Source organism: Aotus nancymaae, unplaced genomic scaffold, assembly GCF_030222135.1.
Source record: "Aotus nancymaae isolate 86718 unplaced genomic scaffold, 86718_ANA_hifiasm-v0.15.2.pri h1tg000067l, whole genome shotgun sequence".
In the NCBI taxonomy this organism is placed as follows: Eukaryota; Metazoa; Chordata; class Mammalia; order Primates; family Aotidae; genus Aotus; species Aotus nancymaae.
In genome coordinates, this window is record NW_026988482.1 from 23,384,833 (window position 1) to 23,401,212 (window position 16,380).

General features: G+C 50.5%; 1 protein-coding gene across 4 annotated transcripts in view; it reads right to left on the minus strand.

Moving 5' to 3' along the window:
* Positions 1 to 273: 273 nt before the first annotated feature.
* PFKFB4 (6-phosphofructo-2-kinase/fructose-2,6-biphosphatase 4) overlaps positions 274 to 16,380 on the minus strand; it is a 47,325-nt gene continuing 31,218 nt past the window's right edge. For all 4 annotated transcript variants that reach the window (XM_012467653.3, XM_012467652.3, XM_012467654.3 and 1 more), the window contains 5 exons: positions 8,053 to 8,157; positions 6,036 to 6,165; positions 5,873 to 5,935; positions 4,644 to 4,708; positions 274 to 2,505 (listed from right to left, as the gene is read on the minus strand). In XM_012467653.3, the coding sequence (XP_012323076.1) occupies positions 2,446 to 2,505; positions 4,644 to 4,708; positions 5,873 to 5,935; positions 6,036 to 6,165; positions 8,053 to 8,157 (423 nt within the window). In that variant the 3' untranslated portion in view covers positions 274 to 2,445. The remainder of the gene's footprint in view (positions 2,506 to 4,643; positions 4,709 to 5,872; positions 5,936 to 6,035; positions 6,166 to 8,052; positions 8,158 to 16,380) is intronic.

Consider the following 16,380-nt stretch of genomic DNA (forward strand, 5'->3'; position numbering starts at 1 on the left):
CAGTGCAGTGGCACAATCTCGGCTCACTGCAACCTCCGCCTCCCAGGTTCAGGCAATTCTCCTGCCTCAGCCTCCTGAGTAGCTGGGATTACAGACATGTGCCACCAAGCCCAGCTTTTTTGTATTTTTAGTAGAGACGGGGTTTCACCATGTTGGTCAGGCTGGTCTCGAACTCCTGACCTCCTGATCCACCCACCTCAGCCTCCCAAAGTGCTGGGATTACAGGCATGAGCCACCTCACCTGGCCACGATTCCTCTTCAGTGAGGCATGAACATGGGGGTGGAAGCTGAACCAAGGATCCCAACACAGACCTACGAGGAGGACCACAGCACCAAGTGTCAACAAAGTAGGCCAGAAAAAACCCTTCACAGATGGAGAACTGGCTACAAGATACAACCTGATATGATTATTTTTAAAAAAGTATTTATTGCAAAGATGCTGGACACAGTGTTGCATGTGGCTGAGATCCAATACCATCCATTCTGGGGACCTTGGGAAAACGTCTGCAACATGGGCTCATCAGCCAGCATGGCTGAAACGTGGCAGCCAATCAGGCATGTCATAGCGTATGTGGAGACCGTGCCAGGGCCGGCCCCCACTCATGCCTGATCCCTGGACTTCCCTCTGCCCTGTCCCCAGTCCTTGTAATGCATCCAGTCCAGCAGCTCCTAACTCCCCTCTGTACACAGAGAGAAAAGGCCTCAGTGGTCTCACCTCAGGTGACATCCAGACGTACATGTCCTGTTGCAGACAAAGGGGACCCACTATGGCTAACAAGTGAGTGCGCCCAGGTGACAAAAGTCACCCAAACTCCCCATGACACAGAAGCAAAGGCTGCAGCCCCCATCCCCCAAAGGCAGTGGGCTCTGGGTCTAAAGCACTTGGGGCTCTGACAGATGCGTCTGGAAGGAGGATCCCGCCCCTGCTCCACCTTGGACATCTCTCAGCAGAGCAGCACACGAGGATGAGAGGCCACCAGCCAGGGCCAGGGATGCTAACTTCTCTCAGGGGCAGGTGGCATCTGTAGGCTGCAAAGCCCTGGGAGCTGGAAAGATGTGCTGCCCTCCAGTCACAGGCCAGGAAAAGCTCCAGACACAAAGGACTTGGGATCCAGGGCCTGACTTCCCCAAAGTCCACCTGTGGACAGCAGGGCACCTGACTACAAGTCCAGACACTTTCTGACCCAGCCCCACAACTTGCCAGCCAGTCTGTTTGCCAGCTGTAAAATGCAGCCAAAACCCATTGCCCAGGCTGCCTCTCTGGGACCAAAAGAACTCAGGAGCATGACAGACACTGGACTTCACAAGGCCATTTTTCACTAGACTCACGTGCACGTGAATGGAAGGCCGTGCTGTGGGTGGAAAAGTCCTCCCTTGCCCAGGGACTGCCCATGGTTCTGCCTCCTCCTTTCCTCAGGCCCACAGGCAGAAGTCAACAAACACCAGAAAACGTTTTACAGGACCATAGCAAGTGTTTCTGAATCATTTATGGCAAATGCATGTCTCTGCCACCAGCAGACATTCCCGTGTGGACACAGGCAGCAGCAGGCGAGAGGCTGCCTCCCCACTGGCTGCCAGTGTGCACAGCCAGGGAAGGGGAGTGGGGACGGCAGCCTCTCCCTCGAGCACTTCGGTGTGTGCACCAGGAAGGTAACTCGGACCCCTGCCCTGTCTTGAGGTGGTTTCACTATGAGAGCAGGCCTGAAGGGGCGCCCGGCCACCAGCTCTCATAAGCACACCGGTGCATGCCCAACTGGGGAGGGCGACCACCATCGCCCCCTGCCCGCACATTTCTGTGCATCCCAATGTGCCGAAGCAAGCGCATTGCTTTCATGAATGCCCACAAATAAGGGTGACATGGATATAAGGGCCTGGCCAGTGGCAGCCCGGGAAGCATCTGCTGTGCCTAGGGCTCTAGTTTCTGGTAGTTAAGGATGGGAAGGGCTCTCCCTCTCACCAGAGGCAGCAGAAGCTCAGGGCCCCATGAAGATCTGGCCTCTGGCTCAGGAAATGGCCAAAGAGAGGATGGTAGAGGCCCTGCTGAGAGTCACCAGGTCCACGCCGGGTAACTGGGCCACAGTAGGCACATCACAGCAAGCACTTGCCTTCACATTGTAGGGTTTTTCGCTTCACAAAGCCAGCTGGGCTGGCGAGAGAGAACACCTAAGAGCTGCACCGTAAGAACCTGGTGCTGGGCAACCTCCGAGCAGCCCGTGCAGATACAGTCTGGTCAGGTGACTCCAGCAGCAGGTAGGAACCATGCACAACCTCGTCGCTGACTGTCAGCAAAGAGCCAGGTGGGCTGGGGCGGGGGTTCTGGGTTCCCAGCCATGTGTGGCTTCAAGAATATCCCTGCATGGTGACTGTCACACAGACTGGAGGGCCTGGAATGACCCCCTCTGCAGAGACCAGTGCCTGCCCGGTTGTCACAGTGGATTAACATGGTCACTGGTGAGCAGGGACCGTGAGAAGGGCTTCCTCTGGAGGTCTCGAGATGTCCACGTTCTGTACAATAAAAACACAGAGCGTTCACTCCATGGCACAAACAGATGAGATGCCTGCTGTCCGCCTTCCTCATCACTGTGGCCCATCAGGCTTCACTTTGTCACTGTGGCAGCCCTGGCCGCAAGACTCTAGACCGCAAGCTTCCCTAAGAACACAGGGCCAAGAGCTTCGTGCCACACAGCGAGTGGATGGAGGATGCCACCTCGTTTCCTGCTCCACTGCAGCCAGGTCAGGCAATATCCAAAGCAAGGCTGCCCCCACCTCCTAGCTCAGGGTTGGGTCGATTGAGGAGGAACCCCTGGCTTGGGGATCTTATCCTGATCTGTGGGGCAGGGGAGGGGTTCAGCTCCTGGGGTCGCCTCCTTCCTAGCTTAGAGTATTGGCACACAGCTGTCAGAGGTAGCCCCAGAAGCCCAAAGGCATTTCCTGGTCTACAGCCTGTTCTGTTCCCCTAGCACTGGGGCACAGGGCCTCCTGAAGCCCTCAGCTGTAGACAGCCCGCACCAAACTGCAGAGCTCACTTCCATCCTTGGCCAGTTGGGCTCAAGATGTCTCAGGCTTAAGGAATAGGGAACCTGAAACTTCCCTCAGCTCTCTGAGACTGCCCTATGTGCCCCTGAGCCTGGTGGCCCATCCTCCCAGCTGTGGGCCCCGGAATCACCACATGGAGGAGCAGGTCACTGATGACCTAAGCTGCTGCCCCATGCAACATGACATGCCCAGATCTACAGGGAGAGACACATGGCTCCCGTGGCCCACAGCATGGGCTCATAGGACCAGCCCCTGGAATTGTAGGGGCAGGTATAATTCTTATTGCTGGGAAGGCTTCCTGAGGCTCCCCTATTCCACCACAGCCTGCCCCAACGGATGGGCCAGAAGCCCCTGGGATCCTGTCTACCTGAAAGGGAGCCATCTAGGAACCTGGGGTTAGCAGCAGTTTGCCTCTCAGAAGCACCCACCCAGAGTGGGCAGAGTGACCGCCAGCCACACTGTGGTGATGGACTGGCAGGGTCAGCTCCCAAGGGCTGCCAGGCCCAGGGGCCTCTCTTACCACCACTCTGTCAGCACTGGGGGCCCAATGCCGTCTGGGTTTCCTTGGCACAAAGGATGCCCATTGGGAGATGCCTTCCCCTGTGACTTGTGGGTGCCAAATTGGGCCTGGGCTAAACTTGGCCAAGGCATGCACGAACTCTCAGAGCAATGGGAAGAGAGCCTTGCAGGGTAACTGGTCCTGCTTGGGGGCAGTGGTGTTGGGAAGGGATAGGACACTTCTACACACTTGTGCTGTGGGCTCCAAGGCCAGATGTCCTGGTCCAGCCCAAGGCCTGCATCCTCAGCAGGGACCCAGAGCCCAAGCAGGCCCCATCATGAATGGCAACGGGCATGACTGAGTCCCAAGAGCCTTCTCTGTGCAGTGGACTCCAGGAACTGGGACCAGGGCTCCCAGAAGTGTAGTGGCCCCAGTGGGAGAGGGAGCCAACATGGTGGAGGGACCCCACATGGGACCAAGAGTGGTACTGGGCTCCACTCTGAGGAGCTTCTACCTTATACAAAGCACTTGGGGAGAATAGGTGGCGACCTGCTCTTCTGGACCAAGGCCTCCACCCCATGCTCAGGCCCCTTTAGCATCTGCGTGGTCCTTTCCCCAAAAGCACGATCCTATTTTAATTTTTAAAGGTGCTGGGGTTAGAAAAGGGGCTCATGAGGCCTCAGCTGCAGAGATGGGGAGAGGGGAGAGTGTCCACCTGCCCTCTGAAGGCCAGAAGCCTCATTCTCAGCCTCCAGCCTCTTTCCCACTGAGCCCAAGGGCCCCCTTGACTCAGACCTCCAAGGAGCTGCTGGGGAGCCCTATGGCTCCTCAAGTCCTGGGGGTCCAACCACACCCAAGCTTGGCACTCCTGAGCCTGGTGGCCCAGCATCAGGGATTTCCCCATTCCCAGGGCAAATGCCTTGGGAAGGCCTGATGCAGGCCCCACCCAGAGCCAGGGCCCCGCCCTGCTGATAGGACAACAGTCTTGGCAGAAGACTCAGGCTCCCTCTGGCAGGTGCCCCAGCTGGGCCTGGCCCTGGAGGATGTGCCATCTGGACACCCCCAGATCAAGAACACCCCACCATCCCAGCAGTGACCCCAGTGCTACCTGAGGCCTGTCCCGGTGTGTGTTCACAGCTGCCACGTTCAGGAATATGGACTCCACTTTACAACCTGCCAAAGGGAAGGTGCAAATCCATCCTCACTCCTGAGAGGCAGCTGAGCCACAGAAGCTAGAAACTTCTCTTGGAGGGGGTCTGGGCGTGTGGAATGGAGCAGCCACCTCAGCCTCACTCTAGTTCTTCCACTTTAGGCAGCTCTGGGGAGCCCCAGGAGGGAGGATGAGGCACCCTGTCAGACCCATGCTTATCTGCATGTGACGACCCAGACAGGGCCACGCAGAGGCCCCAGGCTCCCCAACCCTGGGACCGAGAGGGATCGGGGGAGCAGCAGGCCTAAGCTGAGGTCACTGACTCTCACCGTCTTCAGAGCCCCTAAACCACCCACATCCCAACTCTACCATGCAAGGCCCAGTCAACTGCGTGCCAGGTGCACAGTGCAATGGGGGACAAGGGCATTTTCACACACTGGAGTGACACTGGCTGCCACTGGGCTTCACAGCCCTTCCCGCAAGAGCACCTATGTTAAAGGTGAGGAGCTAAGACCCAAGAGATGAAGAAGTTGTCTAAAGTCTCTGCTGGTATGGCAAAAGGCAGGGGTGGGACTCACACTGCCCTGCACCCAGAATCGTTTAAGTCCAGGCCCTGGGGACCATGGGGCCTTGTAGGAATTTGGAAAAATCAGTAGAAAAGCCCCTCATCCAGGCAGGCAGTGGTTAAGCAGAGTCACTGGGGAGGCCTTCAGTGGCCACATAAACTTTTTTACAACAAACTTTTTAAAAGCAAATTAGGGTCAGGCATGGTGGCTCATGCCTGTAATCCCAGCACTTTGGGAGGCCGAGGCAGGTAGATCACCTGAGGTCAGGAGATAGGACCAGCCTGGACAATATAGTAAAACCCTGTCTCAACTAAAAATAGAAAAATTAGCTGGGCGTGGTGGTGGGCGCTTGTAATCCCAGCTACTCGAGAGGTTGAGGCAAGAGAATCACTTGAACCCAGGAGGTGGAGGTTGCAGTGAGCTAAGATCATGCCATTGCACTCCAGCCTGGGTGACAGAGTGAGATTCCATCTCAAAGAAAAAAAAAGCAAATCGGGAAAGGTGGTGGGGTAGGGGTGGAGGAATGGGTTCCTAACACAATTTTCAAGGAATTCAGAGAAAATCGTGGAACTGTGCAGAGGTCATGGCTACCCATGGTCAATGTGCAGAAAGCTTCCTTACCATATGCCACAGGGGTCAGCTTTAGGACTGTGTGCAGCGGACACTTGAGGTAGGGCAGCTGTTCTGTAGACACAGAGGGGCATGGTTAGCACATCAGAAATGCTGGGTGACAGTGCCTCCCTTCTCCTACGACCCTCCCACCTCTCCTGGGGCATGGCCGCACCTGCTGCCTTGTCGAGGAAGTAGGCCAGCAGGCAGCGCATCACAGCCTGGTGGCAGATGACCAGCACATTCTCTTGCCTCTCCAGCTCCATGATGACAGGTTCCAGTCTCTGGACCAGGTCCTCGTAGGACTGCAAGGGCAACCAGGGAGGTGTCCCTCAGGCCCAGTTTCAGGGGAGGAACAGACACATCCTGGACACTGGGCCACCTTCCACTCCTGCAGCTGTTCACCATTCTGGGAAACTGTGGCTGGGCCTCCTCCAGCTTGGCCTTCTAAGGGCATGGAGGTGGGCAGCTGAGGAAAGGGGCCACCTCTCCCATCCCAGGGCCAGGTCCTGGTAGGACTGAGAGCATAGAGCTAGACCTTAGGCTCCATCCCAGGGTCCACCTCAGTGCCCACCCACGGGGCTCTGCACTGAATCCTCAGCTGTGGAACTCATGTGACTGGTGGAGAAGACTCTGCCCGCTTCCAGCCCACAGCAAACAGAGTGCACCGGCAAGAGCGCCGGGGAAGAGAGGAAAGACCTGGAACTTCCTGGATGTAACTCGTCAGGAACAGCTGGGGTCCCCAGGAACTATCCTCAGTCTACTTGCCCAGTATCTTCCCCATGCCTGCCATGATATATGGTTTGGGCCCCCAAGGGGCCTCTTGCCCTGGTAGGCTTGGAGATTTTCATCAGTTTCATCCTTCTGCACACAATGAGTGGTCCTTCAAAAATGGCCTCCAGTAGTCAGAACTGAATGTGCCCTGAGCTTTGATTAGGAAGCAAGAATGACACACTGATTTGTGCTGGCTCCTGGTATAGTTCTGGGAAAATCCTAGATCAATTCTTTTTTTTTTTAAATTTTTTAAAAATTTGTTAACTTAAAAAAAAAAAACGACAGGGTTTCACCATGTTGGTCAGGCTGGTCTTGAACTCCTGACCTCAGGTGATCCACCCGCCTTGGCCTCCAAAGTGCTTGGATTACAGGGGTGAGCCACCACGCCCGGCCAATGAATTCTTTTGCTAACATGAATTTCTCAACCAATTCTCCTCCCTATATTCTCAAGTTTGAGCAGCCGGCTGCTTTGTTTCTCTCGACCGTTATCCAGGTTGGTTCTAAATCTGAACTTGGCCTCACAACATGATGTGGGGAATAGCGAATGTTCCCAAGAGCTATACTATCCTGAGGATGGTACAGCATAGGGGTCTGTGAGCCTGGCTTCTGGGTGGAGGTGCTTCTACATGTGTACACGTATGTGTACATATGTGTGTTGACGGAGGGCATTTTTATTTGGCCCCTGCCCCAGGCCACCTCCTGGAAGTGGAAGAAGATGCCTCAGTCAAAAGTGACCCTGAGTTTCTGACCTGGGGCCTGGGCTGACCTGTGTCAGAGAAGGTGACAAGTGCAGTGGCTTGCGGTAGCCACAGCTCATGTGTGGAAGGTCTCCCTGGGTCTGGTGTCAGGGCTGCGGGTGGTGCCTGCAGCCACAGGGAGGACAGGATGGGCTCGGCCCGTGACAAGAGGAAGCATCTAAAGGAAGGGTGAGGCCTGAGACAGGAACATGAGCGAGCTGAAACCCTAGTCCCAGGCTTCATGGTGTCCCCAACTCCCCAGCCATTTGAGCACCCTGGAGAGGGCCAACAACTCCCTGGGAATGCCAGGGGACGATGCACTGTCTATGGGGTTCCCAGGAAAGCCTAACCCCACAGACCCCTCACCTCAGGCCCTGCCCTTCCAAATTCTCCACCCCCAGGAAGGGGAACAAGAATGTGGAGCAGGGAGCCAAAGGTCTCTGGGTTGAAGGCCTGCCCAACACAGCACTGCCCACCCCCAACCCGAGGAAGGGACTAAGGTCCGGCCTGCATAGCTGTGAAGCGGTGGAGATGAAACACACACCCAGGCTGGGCTGCCTCCAAGACCTGGCCCCTTATGCTACCCATGCAGCCCCTGCAGAGCCCCACAGGCCCTCAGCCACAGGGGGTACTCCTGGGCGGGCAGTAGGTGGCTGGGACTAAGCCCCAAACCCCACCTACCTCCCCTTTAGGGTACCGGTACCGGTACTTGTCCTGGTCCCGCAGGGCGAACTCCAGTGGATAATTATCCTGAATTTCCTCGTATGTCATTTCCTCACAGACGCCCTAGGGAGATACCACAGTCATCACACCTCCCGCAAGGCCCAGAAGATGAGCCTTGTGGGAGCAGGAGCAGGAGCGGGGGGTGAAGTAGCATCAAGGAGAAGAGAGCAAGTTCATGGGCATTTCCTGCGCCAAGGGAACAGGAACCTGTCTAGGGAGGGGAGGCCCTCTAGGAACACTGAGCATTGGTGGTTCCTTGTTTGTAAAAAGCTACCAGGACAGTCTTGTCCACCTATCCATCACCCATCCATTCAGTTTATGCCATAAAAATGAACACAGATGTGTATTTTCTTTTTTTTTTTATTTTCAGTAGAGACTAGGTTTCTCCATGTTGGTCAGGCTGGTCTCAAACTCCCGACCTCAGGTGATCTGCCCGCCTGAGCCTCCCAAAGTGCTGGGATTACAGGTGTGAGCCAGCTCACCTGGCTGTGTTTTGTCTATGTGCTGTGGAAATACTGCTTGGGAGTATAGGTTATGTAAACTATGAAGGAAAACTTCACTTGTGTTATTTGGGATACACACACACACACACACACACACACACACACACACAGTGTAGATCATCTTCTACAAATGCCATTAAAAAAAAAAGACAGCCAAGAAGAATACTGATCGAAAATAAGTATGTGGCTGGGCGCCGTGGCTCACACCTGTAATCTCAGCACTTTGGGAGGCCGAGGGGGGTGGATTACCTGAGGTCAGCAGTTTTGAGACCAGCCTGGCCAACATGTTGAAACTCTGTCTCTACTAAAAATACAAAAATTAGCTGGGCATGGTAGTGAGCACCTGTAATCCCAGCTACTTAGGAGGCTGAGGCAGGAGAATTGCTTGAACCCAGGGGGCAGAGTTTGCAGTGAGCCGAGATCACGCCACTGCACTCCAGCCTGGGCAACAGAGTGAGACTCCATCTCAAGAAATAAAAAAAAAAAAAACTAGATATGTCATTTAAGGGCGCTGAGAGACCGGGAGTAGTCTCGTCATCACCTCACTAGCCATGACCACCCTTGACTAAGCCCATGTTATCGGCAGCAGTATGGACCACTTCCTGGGGACCCTGTGAAGAGTGATAACCTCCCTCCAATCGACTCTTCTGCCAAGGAGCCAGGTATGTTTGAACTGACCAGTGTCTGTCCCTCCAAGGCTCACGCCAAGAGTCAGCAGAGAAGACACACCTGGGGAGAGGAAGAAGCGATAGAATGCCCTTAATACAAAGCGGCTGCTCCCTGCCTCTGTGCTAGGATTTGTCTACAAAGCCTGGTGGGTGGGGTGGTGGCGGGGCGGGCAACACTGACTACCAAAAAGGAAAAATAGGCCGGGTGAGGTGGCTCACACCTGTAATCCCAGCACTTTGGGAGGCCAAGGCAGGCAGATCACCTGAGGTCAGGAGTTTGAGACTAGCCTGACCAACATGGTGTAACCCCATCTCTACTAAAAATACAAAAAAAATTAGCTGGGCATGGTGGCGCATACCTGTAATTCCAGCTACTCAGGAGGCTGAGGCAGAAGAATTGTTTGAACATGGGAGGGAGAGGTTGCAGTGAGCTGAGATCACACCACTGCACTCTACCCTGGGCAACAGAGTGAGACCCTGACAGGCGTGGTGACTCACGCCTGTACTCCCAATGCTTTGGGAGGCTGAGGTGGGTGTATCACCTGAGGTCAGGAGTTTGAGACCAGCCTGACCAACATGGAGAAATCCTGTCTCTACTAAAAATACAAAATTAGCCAGGCGTGGTGGCTCATGCCTATAATCCCAGCTACTCGGGAGGCTGAGGCAGGAGAATTGCTTGAACCCAGGAGGCGGAGGTTGTGGTGAGCTGAGATGGCGCCACTGCACTCCAGGCTCAGCAACAAGAGTGAAACTCCGTCTCAAAAACAAAACAAAACAAAAACAAAAACAAAGATGAAGAAAGCTTGCTCTATCATCCTCTTCACTTCCTTCTGTGCCTTCACCAGAATCACCTTTAATGTCTATATTTCTACTAACAGTCTCTTCAAGACAATCTAAGCTTTTTGTTATCACGCACCACAAAATTCTTCCAGGCTCTACCCACTATCCCACTTCATAACCACTTCCACATTTTCAGTTCTTCATTACAGCAGCCAGCAGGCATGGACCACCACGCCTAGCTATTTTTTTGTTTTTTTAGTAGAGACGGGGTTTCACCATATTGACCAGGCTTGTCTAGAACTCCTGGCCTCAAGCGATCTCCCCATCTAGGCCTCCCAAAGTGCTGGGATTACAGTCGTGAGCCACTGCGCCTGGCCAGCTTCCACCAACTTAAAGAATACATATATCATCACGAAAAGAACATTGATAGAAATATGAACAGTAAAGGTGCCTCTGTGAGGCCACAAGAGGAAATGAGGTTCCTGTTCCTGGACCCTAGAGAAAAAGTAATCTTTGTTATAAAGTGGCAGAGAGGCCGGGTGCAGTGGCTCACGCCTGTAATCCCAGCACTTTGGGAGGCCAAGGCGGGCGAATCACAAGGTCAAGAGATCGAGACCATCCTGGCCAACATGGTGAAACCCCACCTCTACTAAAAATACAAAAAAATTAGCTTGGCGTGGTGGCACGCACCTGTAGTCCCAGCTACTCGGGAGGCTGAGGCAGGAGAATTGCTTGAACCCGGGAGGTGGAAGTTGCAGTGAGCAGAGGTCGCGCCACTGCACTCCAGCCTGACACCTGGTGATGGAGTGAGACTCTGTCTAAAATAAAATAAAATAAAATAAAATAAAATAAAAAATAAAGTGGTAGAGAATGTGGCTAAACTGACTTCCCATGTTGGATGGCCACAACCAGGAAGACTGACGGTAACAAGTACAGGCAGGCATGTGGAGAATCAGAGCCCTCACACACTGCAGGAGGGAATGTGAGATGGTGAAGCCACTTTGGAAAACTGTATGGCAGTTTCTCAAAAAGTTGAATGTAGAATTACCATCTGACCTAGCAATTCTATTCCTAGCATACAGTGAAAAGAAATAAAAACATAAGTCCACACAAAAACTTATGCCAGGTACGGTGGCTCACATCTGTAATCCCACCACTTTGGGAGACTGAGGCATGCAGAGCACTTGAGGCTCTCCCAGGAGTTGGAGGCCAGCCTGGACATGATGAAACCCCGTCTCTACAAAAAAATACAAAAAATTAGCCAGGTGTGGTGGCGAGTTCCTGTAGTCCCAGCTACTTGGGAGGCAGTGGTGGGAGGATTGCTTGAGCCCAGGAGATGAAGGCTACATGAGTTGAGATCGTGCTACTGCACTCAGCCTTGTTTCATTTTGTTTTTGAGACAGCGTATTGCTCTACCCCGCAATTGCAATACCCTGTCTCAAAAACAAAAACAAAACAAAAACCTTGGACATGAACGTTCACAGCAGCATTATCCACATAGCCCAAAAGTGGCAGCAACTCAAATGCCCATCAACTAATGAATGGATACACAATATGTGGTATATTTATACAATAGGATGTTATTTAGCAATGTAAAGGAATGAAATACTGCTACATGCTACACGAATAAACCTTGAAAACATTAGGGTAGCTTAAGGCTGAAGGAAGGGTTGGAGGGAAATGGGAAGTGAGTGCTGATGGGCACAGGATTTCTCTTCGGGGTGATGAAATATCCTGAAACTGATTGTGATGATGGTTGCGTAACCCCGTGAACACACTAAAAACCGCTGAACTGTATACTTTGTTTATTTATTTATTTTGAGACTGAGTCTCCCCTTGTCTCCCAGGCTGAAGTGCAATGGCACAATCTCAGCTCACTGCAACCTCCACCTCCTGGGTTCAGGCAATTCTCCTGCCTCAGCCTCCCAAGTAGCTGGGATTACAGGCATGTGCCGCCCAAAACGGCCTGAACGGTATACTTTACCGTTCAGGGTAATGGTGAATTCCATGGTATATGAATTATAGCTCAATAAAGCTATCATTTTTTTAAGGAACTATAAGGCAATAAATTGTGGATTCAACTAAAAAAAGTCACAATGTTGGAATAGAAGAAAAGTCCAAGGCTGTTTATCAGAAGGTAAACATGGAAAAGATAAACATAGAAATATGATTAATGGATCATAGAAACTGCAATAGTTTCAAAACTTGAAAGATAAAAAAGAAAGCTGGACACAGTAGCTCACGCCTGTAATCCCAGCACTTTGGGAGGCCAAGGCAGGCAGATCACAAGGTCAGGAGGTCAAGACCATCCTGGTTAACATGGTGAAACCCCTTCTCTACTAAAAATACAAAAAAAAAAAAAAAAAAAATTAGTTGGGCATGGTGGCACGTGCCTATAGTCCCAGCTACTGGGGAGGCTGAAGCAGGAGAATCACTTGAACCCTGGAGGTGGAGGTTGCGGGGAGCCGAGATCGCACCATTGTACTCCAGCCTGGGCAACAAGAGCAAAACTCCATCTCAAAAAATAAAAAATAAAACAGAATTACCATAGGATCTGGCAATTCAACTTCTAGGTCTACACCAAAAAGAACTGAGTTGAGAGCAGGGTCTCAAAGAGACATTTGTATCCATGTTCAAAGCCACATAATCCACAACAGCTAAAAAGTGGAAGCCATCCAAGTGACCACTGGCAGACAAATGGGTAAGCAAAATGTGGTATGTACCTTTTTTTTTTTTTTTTGAGATGGAGTATTGCTCTGTCTCCCAGGCTAGAGTTCAGTGGCATGATCTCAGCTCACTCCAATCTCTCTGCCTCCTGGGTTCAAGCGATTCTCCTGCTTCAGCCTTCTGAGTAGCTGGGATTACAGGTGCCTGCCACTGTGCCTGGCTAATTTTTGTATTTTTAGTAGAGACGGGGTTTCACCATCTTGATCAGGCTGGTCTTGAACTCCTGACCTCATGATCCACCCACCTTGGCCTCCCAAAGTGCTGGGATTACAGGCCTACACCCAGCAGCAGAATCTTATTCTGCCTTAAAAAGGAAGAAAATTCTTAAGGCTGGGTGTGGTGATTCACACTTGTAATCCTAGCACTTTGGGAGGCCAAGGTGGTAGAATTGCTTGAGACCAGGAGTTTGAGACCACCCTCGGCAACACAGCAAGCCTTGCTTCTCTACAAAAAATAAAAAAATCAGCTAGGCATGGTAGCGTGGGCTTGTTAGTTCAGCTACTCGGGAGGCTGAGGCAGGAGAACCACTGAGTCTCGGAGTCTGAGGCTGCAGGTAGTGCCACACTGCACTGTAGCCTGGGTGACAGTGAGACGTTGTCTTAAAAAAAAAAGAAAAAGAAAAAGGAAGGAAACTCTTGTACAAGCTACAACATGGATAAACCTTGAGGATATTATGCTAAGTGAAATAACCAGTTACAAAAAGACAAATATTATGTTATTCCACTTATCTGAGGTATATAAAGTAGTAAAAGTCATAGAGACAGAAAGTGGTTGCCGGGAGCTGGGAGTAGCAAATAGACAGTGATTATTTTTCTTTTTTAAATTTTTTTAAGAGATGGGGTCTCACTATGTTGCCCAGGCTGGAGTGCAGGAGCCATTCATGAATGTAATCATAATATACTACAGCCTGGAACTTGGGCTCAAGCAATCCTCCCACATCAGCCTCCCAAGTACCTGGGACTACAGGCGTATGCCTGCATATCAGCCTTGAGTTATTGTTCAGTGGTTACAGAGATTCTGTTTGCAAGTTTCAAAGAGTTCTGGAGATGCGTGGTGGTGACCATTGCAGAACAATGTGAATGTATTTCTTTCATAACCCTGAAATGTACACTTCAAAATAGCTATGATGGTAAATTTTATGTTATGTGTATTTTACCACAATAAAAAAATTGGAAAAACAAAAGCAGGGATGGTAACATTCAAATTAGTCAAAGTATATATCCATGGCAAAAGTTTTTCATATTGAAAAGGGAACCACCCATAATAAAGACCAAGCCATGATGCAACAGCTGGTCCCAGATTTGCTCTGGTCCCCCAAAAAACAACTATTATTTAAAAAAGGACAAATCAGCCAGGCACAGTGGCTCATGCCTGTAATCCCAGCCCTTTGGGAGGCCAAGGTGGGTTGATCACTTGAGGTCAGGAGTTCAAGACAAGCCTGGCGAACATGGCAAAACCTCAGCTCTACTAAAAATACAAAAATTAGCTGAGTGTGGTGGCAGGCGCCAGTAATCCCAGCTACTCGGGAGGCTGAGGCATGAGAATCGCTTGAACCCAGGAGGCAGAGGTTGCAGTGAGCCGAGATCATGCTGTTGCACTCCAGCCTGGGCAACAAGAGCAAACCTCTGTCTCAAAAAAAAAAAAAAAAAAAGGGCAAATCATATGCAACAACTGTTTTTAGACACAAGACTAAGTATAAGCAGCACTGTGATCCTTGAGAGAAGGGACGCAAGCTGAGGGTAGGAGGCAGCAGCAGGGCCAAGCACAACGAAGAAATAATGGAAGATTCAAATAAGGAACTAAATGGAATTCCTGGAGCTTCAAAACACTACATCTGATATGAAAAGCTCACTGGATGGGTTTAATAAAAATGCAGAAGGTAAGTTAATTTGAAGACAGAGCAGCTGGGCGCAGTGGCTCACTCCTGTAATCCTAGCACTTTGGGAGGTCAAGGTGGGTGGATCACCCCAGGTCAGGAGTTCAAGAGCAGCCTGGCCAACATGGTGAAACCCCATCTTAAAAAAAAAAATAAAAGAAAGAAAAAAAAAATTTGAAGACAGAGCAATAGAACCTATCTAAACTAAAGCTCAGAAGGAAAAAAAGTGAGAAAAAAATGAACAGAAGAAAAAAAAAAAACAGAAGTTTGGTGACCTGTGGGATAATACCAAACAGTGTAACATACATAGAGTAGGAGTCCAGGATGGGAGAAGGGGTGGCAGAAAATACATTTGAAGAAATCATGGCTAACAATTCTTCAAATTTTATATTTAGAATCCCACAAATCCAAGAATCTCAATAAACCCCAAGCATGATAAACATAAAGAAAACCATACCAAGACACATCATAATCAAACTGCTGAAAATCAGCAATAAAGAGAAAATATTCCAGCCAAGGCAACATCTTGAGACCCTGTCTCTACAAAAAATAGAAAAGATTAGCCGGGTGTGGTGGCACGTGCCTGTAGTCCCAGCTACTCAGGAGGTGAGATGGGAAGATGGCTTGAGCCCAGGAAGTCAAGGCTCCAGTGGGCTATGACTGTACCACTGCACTCCAGCATGGGTGACAGAGTAAGACCTCGTCTCAAAAAAAAAAAAAGAAGAAGAAGAAGAAAAGAAAATATTAAAAGCAGTCAGAGAAAGTGGAGATACATTATATTCAGAAGAGCAAAGATGAGAATAACATGAGAGCAAAGATGAGACTTCTCTTAGAAACAATGCAACCCCGAAGCCAGAACAGCACCTTTAAAGAGACAAAGGCTAATACTTGTTCATTATTAGGATATCTGTTACGGTGATCTGTGATCAGTAATCTTTGATGTTACTGCTGTAATTGTGCTGGTTCACCTCATTTGTGTCTCCAGATCCTAGGAAGGCTGGCCATGGCTGACTGCAGCTAGCAGGCTTGGCTCCCCCGGCTGCTGATTTCTTGTTGAGCTAGACCATGAGGAACCCTAGCAGGAGGCCATGGGGAGGGAGGAGAGTGAGGTCAAGGTGTTAATTACCAGGCTTATTCCTGAGAATGGTCTAGGGCCTCAGCCAAGGTCCCGTCCTGTCAGGCTGCCCTTTCCTCTCTGCTCCCAGCCCCTAGGTTTCTCTCTCCTCTCCTTTGCCCAAGGGAAGCAATGGCCACTGTAGTTACAAGGTCAGTACCATGCAACAGCCCTGCGGTTTCCCTACACTCTGCCCATACCTTTGTAAACAGTCCCTTTATAAACCCTCACTGAATTAGCCTAATTGGCACAGGCATCTATTTTCTTCTATGTTGTGCAAATTGATAAGTTGTGGGTTTTTAATTACTTCATAAGAAAACATCAAAATATATAAAGCAAAAAAGAATAAAATATACAAAGCGAAAATGGATATGCAAAAAAACAAACAATTATAATGACAGTGTATCTATCATTCAACTACAGGCATGCCTTCACTTGACTGCCCTTTGCAGATACTGAGCTTTTCACAAATTGAAGGTCTGTGGTAACCCTGCATCGAGCAAATGAACCGGCACCATTTTCCCAGTTGACTGGGAAAACAGCGTATGCTCATTTCTTGTCTGTGTCACATTTTTGATAATTTATGCAAAATTCAATGATTTTTCATTATTAGCATAT